At 43.0% G+C, this 11,764-nt stretch overlaps 1 protein-coding gene across 1 annotated transcript; it reads right to left on the bottom strand.

The window, feature by feature from the left end:
* Positions 1-3,898: 3,898 nt before the first annotated feature.
* TNP1 (transition protein 1) lies at positions 3,899-4,267 on the bottom strand (the record flags this gene model as incomplete). The annotated part of the gene is made up of 2 exons (XM_079782965.1): positions 3,899-3,927; positions 4,129-4,267. 2 exons carry the CDS (start codon positions 4,265-4,267, stop codon positions 3,899-3,901), a joined length of 168 nt encoding a protein of 55 aa, XP_079639091.1.
* Between the last annotated feature and the right edge of the window lie 7,497 nt (positions 4,268-11,764).

Consider the following 11,764-nt stretch of genomic DNA (forward strand, 5'->3'; position numbering starts at 1 on the left):
TTATGACTTCAGGACATAGTGTTCCAGAGCAAACTGTAAGGAGGAACATAGTCCACTTGGTTATGGTGATGGAGGAAAAGCACACCAAGGGCAGGGTGTTTGAGTTCCACCACTGTGAAAGGACCCCTGTGCTATCTACCCGTGTGCCTGCCTGGTGGTTGCTGGGCCTACAGGGCTCGATTAGGGAGAGGCCTCATGTTTGGGCTGATGAAAGGCTGGAGAGGGAGGGTGGTTTGGGGCTTCAGAAGTGAGGTGAGGCTCTCTCAAAGTGAAACTGCTTCCTGACTCATCAACCTGGTGAGGTGGTTTAGCCTGGCGACTAAGACCCCATGCTCCTAGCAATGAGGAATTAAGACTCTGTCCCATTTGGTTTTCTCTCAATAATGGGCCTGGTGAGTGAGTGAGTACTGATTGCAGAGCTAGGCTGCTGCTGTCCTCTGGTCTCAAAGGACAGAGCCTTTGGGTGAACCTGACACCGAAGTCCCAGTCCATGTTTGACTTGCACTAACTACTCTCAGGGCACACAGAGTCCCATCCCAGCTGCCGTTTCTAGGCCTTCACCCCCTCTGCACAGCCCTGAACGCTTCTCCAGAACTTCCTGTTTGCCTGTGGCTGCACAGACACGGCTGGTCCCACCCAGGGTCATTTTGTGAGGCCCAGGGCAAGAGGTAGGAGACAGCTCTGTTCTCCTCATAGCTCCTCTGGGTTTTCTCCACCCACACACACAGACTCTGGGACCACTCCCATCAGACCCTGAGGCTAGTGGAACAGAAGCCTTGTATCCAAGTCAGCTCACAAGAAGGTCAAGGTGACCCAGAAGGGCCCATGGCCAAGATCCTTAAAACTTTTATTTTTTTGACTTTCCAAAATGTCCGAGTAAGTGATGACTTCAGGACATAGTGTTCCAGAGCAAACTGTAAGGAGGAACATAGTCCACTTGGTTGTGGTGATGGAGGAAAAGCACACCAAGGGCAGGGTGTTTGAGCTCCACCACTGTGAAAGGACCCCTGTGCTATCTACCCGTGTGCCTGCCTGGTGGTTGCTGGGCCTACAGGAGCTATCGACAGAGAGATGGAATGAATGTTCCTGGAGGGCAGGGACTAAGTCAACACAAGCATTGGAAAATTTTCAGCATGAGCCTGGAAAATGTTCTCACTGCAAAAGTTTTCTGGTTGGTCACCATTCCTTCTCCAACCTGTCTATGAGGGCAAAGACTGCAGTCACCAGGCAAGGGCTTGGCTGTCCTGATGGGCCGCCATTCGCCACATGCCCATCCTGGTCATTAATTACTTTATGTTTAGAGAATTGTTGAAATATAATATTGTATTAGAACAGTTTGGGGATATACTTGTCCAGCAAATGACATGAAAACATGCTCTTGAAGCTGAGGGCTCAGGAGCCATGAGAAGTCAATTTGGGGCCTCTCTACTGCTGAAAGGACTTTGTTCTGTGACAACAAATGAGAGAAGACAAACAGGATACTAAAGGAATAAAGAAATGTTGCCTACAAGGTTGTGTTAGCTAGCATCTTTGGTTTTTCAGAGCTATTCTCCAACACACTGTGCTCCTTGATGCCTTGGGAGGCTGGCCCTTATATTTAGTATCATGTGGGATCCCTTCCTGCTGGCTTCCAGTTCAGTGTGACCTTTGCAAGCACAAGGAGGAGATTGGAGGGCATTGGAGAATGCCAGGGTGTTTCGGTTCTGCTTCTGAGACTCCGGCAGTAGCTATGATCTTCCCCAGTACAGTCTTTACCAAGAGGCCCATCTGCCAAACACACAGTTTTGGCTCTCCTGGGGCTCCATGTAGTTCATTTGACCCTCAGACCCACCATTGTTTGTTTCTAGATGTCTCATTTCTATGAATAGTCCCTTCAGTCAATCTTCATTTGAGCTCTCTGCAGGAGCCACTTTCCTGGGGGATCCTGACCAACTTCCTGAGCAGAACAGTTTCTTGAGGGAAGTAAATTTCACACTCAGCACTGTTGCTCTCCTAGTTCCTGACTCTTGCCTTTGCCCTATGGGAGAGGTTGTCTTTGTGAATACTGTCAATCTGAAAGATGGCAGAGACAAGGCGAAGCAGTGAACACAGTGTGAAGGGGGAGCTGTGCATGAAAGCATTTGAAGGCCCGTGGCAGGCAACACAGCAGGGGCAAAAATGGAAAAGGTGGAAAGGAACCCAGCTCAGATTGTGGGGTGTGCTGTCCAGCAAAGCAGCCCCAGCTGACACTAACTTTAGGGTTTCCTTAGCACAGCAAAGCCTTGACTAAGGTCATCCCTTATCAAAGCTTCCTGGCTGGGCTATTTTGGTCCCATGCAAGACTGTTCAACTCCTTCCTCCACTCAGTCCTCCTGCCCCCTTTCCTTCTTGAGTATTGGTCTCTAATAAACATCTTGCATCCAAAATCCATCTTAGTTTTTGCTTCCTAGATAAGTTTAAAAGAATTTATAGCTGGAGCAGCAAAGGCTTGACATTAACTGATTTTGTGTGTTGCAAGGACCTTAGTCTTTCTTTACATGGAAACAGAGGAACTCCCAGAGGGCACAAGAGAATGCGAGATGGCCATTTCTGATTAGGGAGTCTAGATCAGACTGTTTATAAAGAGCTTTGTGCAGTCACGCTATGAACAAGCATTAGTAGGCGATAAACCAGGCATAATATGGAGGCTGAGGTTTATGGAGTATTTTCTCTATTCCTTTTTTTACCAAAGTAAATTGGAAATATTAGGAGGAAGTATAAATTCAGTTAATGCTAAGGGGAGATTTGAACCTGAACCTGACAAAGGGATCAGTCTGTGCATTCTCTACTGAAAAACCACTGATCCTTTTGCTGTACTACTAGAATCTGACCCACAGGGACATTAATCTCCCAACATTCAGTACCGGCATGCCTCACCAATGCTTCATTAAAAATACAGTTTGGTCACTTAGTTCCATGTCACAATCCCCACTGTTGGAAATGTAAACTTCATGTCTAACCTTATCCTTATTCCTTCCTGGTTGCAAGCAACCAAGTGGGTGGCTTGGTTTAAACGAGAGTCTCAATTCCAGCTTGTGCCACCTTGGTAGTGACTCTTAGGCAACAGGAAACACTCATTAAGAAAAATATTACCCCCAGTGTCGAGATTCCTGGCTGGACCATATCAGAACCCAAGATCAAGGTTTTTTCCTGCCAATAATCAATATAGGTCCATCCAGATGGAGGTAATTCCTACTTCCAGACACTCTTAAGGTTTATTTATGACCGTCACACCATCTGGCTTGAACCTCCCAGGCAATATCCCACCTTTATCTTTGTCCATTTCAAGCCCAATATAGGACGTGTAGGTCCTAACAGTCTGCTAAACTTGCTCAGATGAATTGTTTTCTACCTCTGGAACATGCCTTTAGTTGAACATGTGGTTTGATGTCCCTCCTTATGCTATAAGCTCCTTGACAAAACCAGCTACAAACTCATTATTGGTGCTCTGATCTCCTCTCCCTCTCCATGTTGGGGAGGAGACAGCATATGAGACCAAGACCCAAATATGGCAATGGCGCATAGCCAGAGTTGGGGCACATGGAAAGGAGGACAGGACAAATTGCTTTGATATTTCCCAAGTTATGTTTAATGGTTTCATACCAGCCAATTATTCCAAGGCTGCATAGCTCAGAAACCCCTTTTCAACCAAAGATCAAAATAAACATACTTTTCAGTGTTCAACATTTTATTGAGATGTTGGGGAGAAACAGCCAACATTATACATTCCTCATTTCAATCACGATTGGTATTTTACCCATAGGATAGGTTCTTTGGCTTTGATCTAACTTCAGGTCTCTTTGGCAGTCCCCCTTCTGTTGTCCTCTTGTTGCTGCCTGGTGTTGTTTGAAGTCCACCAGGGCAGAGCCCACTAGTGGGGTCACACGTGGGAGCGGTAATTGCGATTGGCTGTTGGGGAAGGACACGTTTGCAACAGGGACACCAGTTAGAACATATCCATTCATACTGTTCCTGCCCCAGAATGAATTTAAATGGAAATGAAATTCTTAGGCTGAGATTTCAGGGTCCTATGAGAGCTAACTTCAAAAGGGAGGGCCTTGGGGCAACAAGTTCCCCCATGTTCGACTGTTGTACTCATCCCTCACTCACCATCATCGCCTCGTTTCCTATTCTTCAGGCCGCCCTTCCGGTATTTTCTTTTGCTGCCACCTCTCTTCACTCCCTTGTGAGGAGATCTGTTCTTGCTCCTTCTCATGCCATGACTCTTTAATTTGCGGCTGGTCGACATTGTAATTTCTGCAAAAATGAGGAGCTTTGCAGAGCCAGGAGGCTGCGAGTCTGGGTATTTAAGGCCTTAGCCATTGTGATTGCAAAGGGGTGTGGCTTAGTAGGTGGGTGGGGCTCCATTGTGCTGTCACTAGCCTTTGTTACACTTAGGTCATATATGAGAAATAAAGTGGCCCCTCTTAATGCAGCTCAAATTTTGAGGTCCTTTTATGTTAATGAAGCTTTCTAGACAGGTGTTATTGAACAACTAAATTCCTGTCCTAAGCTGGGCTTCTGGGAAGTGCAAGAACCATTAATATAGGTATCTCCTGCCTGTAGAAAATTTAATGGTGGTTGAGTGTCTTTGTATGCATGCCTGTTTCAGTCCCTCTATAGCACTGGGAGAAAATAAATGTGTTTCTCTATGGACTTGACTCTAGGAAATCCAATTTAATATGGTCAAAACATAAACATTCCTTCCTTTTCATCTAAATCAGGGTTTCTCAGCCTCAGCTCTGCTGGCAGTATGAGCTGAGTAATTTTGTGGAACTGTTCTGTGCATTGTAGGATGTTTGGAAACATCCCTGGACTCTACCCATCAGATGCCAATAAAGTCCCCACACTGTGACAACTAAAAATGTTTCCAAATGTTCCTTTGGGGAGGGGAGGGAGGAGTAAAATCACTCCTGGCTGAAAACTATTGGCTTACCCAATGGTGATAAGAAAATAGCTGTGGATAAAAACATAAGTAGACTGTGCTCATGGAGCTTTCAACCTAGTGGGAGGAGAAAGCCATTAATATGACATTTATACAAATCAATGCATAATTACTTCCCAATAGGGTGTGGAATGAGGTTGAAAAGAGAGAGAATAACCTAGGCTCAAGTACATTATGAAGCTATGGAAAAATATTTGAGGATAATATGAAGAGACTAGAGGCTGTTGGGTGGGGGATAAATTAATGGGGAAGCGAAGTGAATAAAGGGAGAAGCTATTGCCAATAGTAGAGGTTCAAGAGAGAGAAATATTTGATAATGGTTTAGGCTTGACCAGGGAGATAGGATGAAGAGATATAGACAGGAGACAATGACTTGGTGATGGATTGGATTTGGTTGGCAAGAGAAGTGGGTGTCAAAGGTGTGGCTTTTGTTTCTGTCTAATGCAGCTTTCTGGGTGTTGGTGCCACTCACTGGGTTATAAGGCATTTTAGTTTTAAGACATTTTGGCTTTGAAATGCCTTTGAGATTTCCAAATAAAGATATTGAGTGATTGTTGTGTAGGTAGATCTAGAGCTCAGAGTAGAAGCCTAAGCCAAGATAGTCATCATTCCCAACTTCCCTGATAATGGACTCATCCAATCTTTTCTTCTTCCTTTTTTATGTCTTATATTGAGTCCTTTTGAAAAAAAAATATCAAGGTTACTTAGCTATTCTTTACTCTCTCTCTCCTTCTCTTTTCCCTGCCATTATCCTTTCTCAAGAACCAAGCAGCTGGACTGCAAGAGGTTCTTAACAGAAATTGGTTGAATAAAACAGAGAATGTAGTTCAAGCTCCATTCCCTGTGTTTTTGATGTCTATAAAAAAGATGAAAAATTATGTTTTGAAACCCAGTTTCAAGTGACACTATTTTTCTGTTTCTAGGCAGGCCTCTCTAGAGACCCTCTATTAGAATCCTTTTTTACCCAAAGAGAGGAGAGCTGTATGAAACAGGCTGCTGCCTTGCCTCTTTGTACTGGGGGGAATTGTGTTCACTGCTGTATATTCCCAGGCATTGAACAGTCCTTTCACAGAATAAGAGCCTAATAAGGATTTGTGGAATATTTGTTGAATAAATTAAAAATCCTACGTTCCTGACTATCCTATTCCTCCCCATTTTGTCCCACTTCTACAAGGAAGACTTTCTTAACTTTTCAAATTTTTACTATCTTTTGAAAATAGTTCAAAGTCCACAGTCCTATGACATTGTCCTTAAAGTCTGGACAACCAACCTCAATGGTATAAAGCCTTATTTTGTGCCCACATTGTCATGTCACATTAATGAATCTGATCTAAAGAGAAGGCAGTGTGTCTCGGTTTTGGTCCTGACTGTGCCATAAAAATCACTTCTCTGGATTTCAGCTCTCTTATTTTGTAAATAGGTAGGTTGGGTTAAGTAATCTATGAGATCATATGGCTACTGTGGCAGGCTTCCTATAGTTAGGGACTGCATTTTTATTTCTATTGCATTTCTCACAGGTTCATTCTAACCATTTTGGTGTTAAGAGGCAGACAGTACAACATAGAGTGACAATGTATACCAAGTGGGAACATTTCTAGAAAGAGAAGGAAAAAAAGACATTTGTCTCCATAATGAACCTTCTGGTGCTCTGTGTTGGCCTCTCATGCCTGACTGTGTTGACTTGGTGGTCTCTAGTTTGAGATGCATTTTCTGGATGGTCCAGGAGACTGGGTAACATTACTTACCTCCAGTTCTTTCCATCCCCTGAAGACTCACTCTGTTAAGGAGAAGCTGAGGTCACAGGGAAGAAGGAAGCCAGACTTGAAAACGGATGAAGAAACAAAGAAGCCCCTTTACATAGGGTTAAGGAATTAGTTCTGGCTTCAGATAAAATACTGAGAAACTCCAACAGCAGAAAGCCCAATGCTGGGGACAGTAATTCAAAGACCAGTTTGGGTGGGGCTGTGGAGTGTTGGGGTTGACTTCTGTGTCAGACATTCTGCAATGAGATGAGCAGGGTTCAGCACTGGACACCTCTGCCTTTCTCTTTCTCTTTCTGCTTCTGCCCCAGTGTTGGTTGTGCCAATACAATTTAGATAGAGCACAATGAGTTCATTCCTGACCTTCCCAGAGCTCACCTTTCCTTGAGAACCTTCTGTGAATCCAGTCTGATATATCCTTACCTTTTCTTCCGCTCTGTTTTGCATCTTTCTTTTTTAAAAATCATTTAAAAATTTTTTTCAATTACAGTAGACATATAATGACATATAATATTATATTAGTTTAAGGTGTACACACCAGTAATTAGACATTATATAACTTACTAAGTGACCATCCTGATAAATCTTGTACCTAAGTGACACCATATGTAGTTATTAGCATACTATTGACTATATTCTCTATGCTGTATTTTATAATTAATTTGTAACTACCAATTTGTACTTCTTCATCCCTTTACCTTTTTCACCCAACCCCCTAACACCCGTTTCATCTGGAAACTGTCAAAATGTTCTCTATAGGTATCTATAAGTCTGTTTCTATTCTGCTTGTTAATTTTGTTTTTTAGATTAAATTTTTGGTAGGTACGTTTTTATTGCCATCTTATTGTTCATTTTTTTTTTTAATCTTCTTCTTAAAGAAGATCTTTTAACATTTTATGTAATACTGGTTTGGTGGTGATGAACTCCATTTTCTTGTCTGGGAAGCTCTTTTTATATTCTTTGATTCTAAATGATAGCTGTGTTGGGTAATCTTGGTTGTAGGTCCTTGCTTTTCATCACTTTGAGTATTTCTTGACAATCCCTTTTAGCAAAGTTTCTGTAGAGAAATCAGCTGACCATCTTATGGGAACTCCTTTGCAGGTAACTAACTGCTTTTCTTTTGCTGATTTTTAAGATTCTCTCTGTCTTTAACATTTTGCATTTTAATTATGATGTATCTTGGTGAGGGCCTCTTTGGGTTCATCTTGTTTGGGACTCTCTGTGCTTCCTGGACTTGTATGTCTATTTCCTTTACCAGGTTCGGGAAGTTTTCTTTCATTTTTTTCAAATAAGTTTTCTTGCTCTCTTCTCCTTCCAACACCCCTATGATGTGAATATTGGTACACTTAAAGTTGTCATAGAGGCTCCTTACACTATCCTCATTTTTTTAAAATTCTTTTTTCTTTTAGCTGTTCTGATTGGGTGTTTTTTGCTTTCTATATTCTAAATTATTGATTTGATTATCAGCTTCACCTACTCTACTGTTGATTTCCTTTTATGACTGGTTCTTTTATATGGTTTCCATTGTCCTTTTTTATGCTATTGAAGTTCTCTGTAAGCTCATCTACTCTTCCCCTAAGTTCATTGAGCATCTATTATATTGCTTGCTTCCATTTAGTTTATTTAGTTATTTTTCTGGAGTTTTGTTCTGTTTTCTAATTTGGGACACATTTCTTTGTCTTTTCATTTTGACAGACTCCCTGTGTTTGCTTCTATTTATTAGGTAGAGCTGCTGTGTATTCTGGGCTTGGTTGCGTGGCCTAATGAGGTAAGTGTCCTATAGGACTAGTGGCACAGCCTCCTTGTTTACCTGAGATTGGCACTCCAAGTAGGCCCCACTATGTAGGCTGTGTATACTCTCTTGTTGTAGTTGAGCCTTGATTGCTGTTGACATGTCAATTGTAGTGATTTACCCTAAGATGATTGGCTGCAAGGACTGGTTGCTACTACTGTGGAGGATCAGCCATGCAGAGGCCCACCCTATAGAGCAGGACTTACTTCAATAGGGCTCTGGTGCTCAATCAGTCTGTCCCTGAAGTGTGTCACTTGTGAATGTGGTTGGATGGTGCTACAGTATAGTCTGAAGCTGTCCACTGGGTGTACTGGCTCTGAGGCTTCCTGGGAGGTGCAGGACAAGGTCAGCCACTACCTGTGTTCTGCCTGGCACTAATCAGCATGAGTTACAAAACAATCTTGCTACTAGTGCTGGGCTTGGAGGTGTCTGGGAGAGTCCAATCTGTGAACCAAGGCCAGATTTCACTAGTGCCATACCTTGGGCTACTTAGTGAGAGGTATGGGGCATGCTGAGGCCAGATGCTGCTTGTTTGAAAGATTTTAGGAAAGTCTGAAGCATAAGCTAAGACAGGGCATTCCTATGGAAAAGCCACTGGAAACAGTTTGGGTGGACCTGCAAATTGGGTATGTTAGGGTATAAGGAAATAACAAGGGCAGGGCAAACAGTGATAGCCAGTTTGATAGAGACTCAGATATGGCACCTGCCTGCCAGTTCTGAGGGGGTTAGGGCCCAAAAAAGAAATAATGACTTTTACCAGCACTTATATCTGGGAAAAAGCTGCCTGATGTCAGAAAATTCAGCTTCTTCCATATGTCCCTAGTGCCTTTTGAGCTGCTGTCCCAACGCTGGAGCTCCAAGCAAGTATGTATGAGTAAATCTGTGCATGGGCCCTTTAAGAAGAATACCTGGACCCTAGCTGGTTTGGCTCAGTGGATAGAGTGTCGGCCTGCGAACTGAAAGGTCCTGGGTTCAATTCTGGTTAAGGGCACATACCTCAGTTGCAGGCTCCTTCCCGGCCCGGGCCCTAGTCAGGGCTCATGCAGGAGACAACCAAGTGATTGATGTGTTTCATATCGATATTCCTCTCTGTCTTTCTCTCTCTCTTCTACTCTCTCTCTCTAAAAAAAAAAGAATAATAATAATAATAATAATAATGATGATGCTTGGGACTCCAAAAGCCCTCCATCTCATTCAGTCACACTCCCTGTTGGTTTTTACAGCACAAGCTATGGAGACTTCTCTTTCTGGCATTGAAATCCTGGACTGTGGTCCTGGTGTGGGGCTGGGACCCTTCACTCCTCAGGGCGGTCCTCTGCAGCGAAGATGTCTCTTTCAATTTTTATGTGCTACACGTGGGTGTGGAACCAGCCCATTCTGTGTCTCTGCCCCTCCTACCAATCTCAAAGTGGCTTCTTCTTTATATCCTAGTGTAGGACTTCCATTCAGCTAGATTTCAGGTGGTCTTGAAATGATGGATGTCCTGTAGTTTAGTTGTAATTTTGATGTGGTGGTGGGAGGATGTGAGTACTGTGTTTACCTATGTCACCATCTTGATTGGAAGTCTATTTTTCTTTTTGGCTGAAGAAACCAAGGCACAGGATGGCTACATGAGCTAATTCTAATAATTGAGCACAGGAATAGAAGATACACCCAATAAAACTGTTTTATCCATATTTTGGCTTTCTGGTGGGTCTTAGCTGTTTTTTGAAAGAAAAGAGATATTTTTCTGAGAGCTATTGGGACAGGAAGAGAGAATGGAATCTTTAGAAGAGGAACCATCAGCTTCTTCTCTCTTGGGCTGAGATTTATCTTGCCTGGAGACAGGTGGATGGATAGAATGATATCTTTATCTGCTACAAGGATGGTCAAATGGCACAGCAGGGAAAGGCTTGGAGATGGGTATTCCCTCTGGCCCCTTTCTTAGATTAGGAAGGAACCGACTTGGGTGTCACTATTTTGGATCTCTAGTTGAGTTCCATCTCCAATTCAAACTCACTCCATTAATTTATCTGGGGAGTCTGATGGATGCCTTCTTCCCAGGGCTGAATCTTCATTGTAGCTCATTAAGAGTGAACATAGAAAAGTTGCTGACAGGCCTTACACATGTTGATGACTCAGTGTGAATCCTTCTCTGAATCATAAGTCTCTCCAGATGTTGACCTCAGCTGAGTAATGGGGACCTTTTACTCTGTTCACATGTACACCCTGCCTTCTTTGCTCTAGATGCTGCTGCTATTCACATAGGCAAAAAGGGTTCACAGGCAGGCTGGGAGATGAGAAAGTGGCCTAGAGATGGGTCTTCCCAAGAGGCAGAGCTTTCTGAGCTCAGGACTCATCTGGTGTTTCCTGTAGGAAACAAAGATAAACCAGAGCCTAAGCCCAATGGGTGGTTTTCAGAGAAGAAGGAAGGCGGGACCTCAACTCAATTTGCCTCTTCCCATTCAGTTCTGGGAATTGAGAGAGCATCTTGGTTCTGAGAATGGTTTGGGTTCTATCTGAAGATTTGTTGGAGTTCTTTCCCAATTTTCCCTCCAGGTTTCTTTCCCATTGGTTCTGACTGTATTCCCAAACTGTCTTTCCATAAGCAATTCCTTTTTTCCAGGAATAGAGAGATTAAGGCACTAAAAGGTGGGAGACTCATCACAAGAGCTGTGACCCTGAGAGGTCCCTCAGGAGCCATCTGGACACCCTCTTTTGGAAGGCCAACAGGTTTGTCTAAGGGCTGCACCAGGCAGGTTGAAAGCCATGGTCAGCCTCTGGATTGCTGATACCCAAACCAAAGACTGCCCACAGCTCCATACTACCTTCCCTATTTGATTTAAAAATAGATCTGGCGTCGACTGTCTGTTCTACTTATCTTTTCTGTCTCACATGTGCTGCTAGGATCAGAGTGAAGAAATATATTAGAGAGGGAGAACTGGGAAAAGCTAGTGAATTCTTAGAGGCAGTGTTGAACTTTGAGGTCCTCTGGACAAATTTAAAATTCTCATTTGGAGAGAATTCAAACTTTTGTTAGTTTAGTTGTTATTTTTGGATTTATGAAAAATTATTTAACTATTTTCATTTCTTTTGTTACCCCTAACAAGAAGGCTAGATGGTACAGCATTACACAAACAAAATCTAAAATTTATGTTTCAAAAGGTTCCAAATGATATTTTCACATTAATCACTCCCCTGCCCCCACTGATCTTAATCCCCATTTGTAATATAGTAAAGAAGAATATGTCTCTTCCCAAAATACACTGG

Source organism: Cnephaeus nilssonii (genome assembly GCF_951640355.1).
Source record: "Cnephaeus nilssonii genome assembly, chromosome: 10".
Classification (NCBI taxonomy): Eukaryota; Metazoa; Chordata; class Mammalia; order Chiroptera; family Vespertilionidae; genus Cnephaeus; species Cnephaeus nilssonii.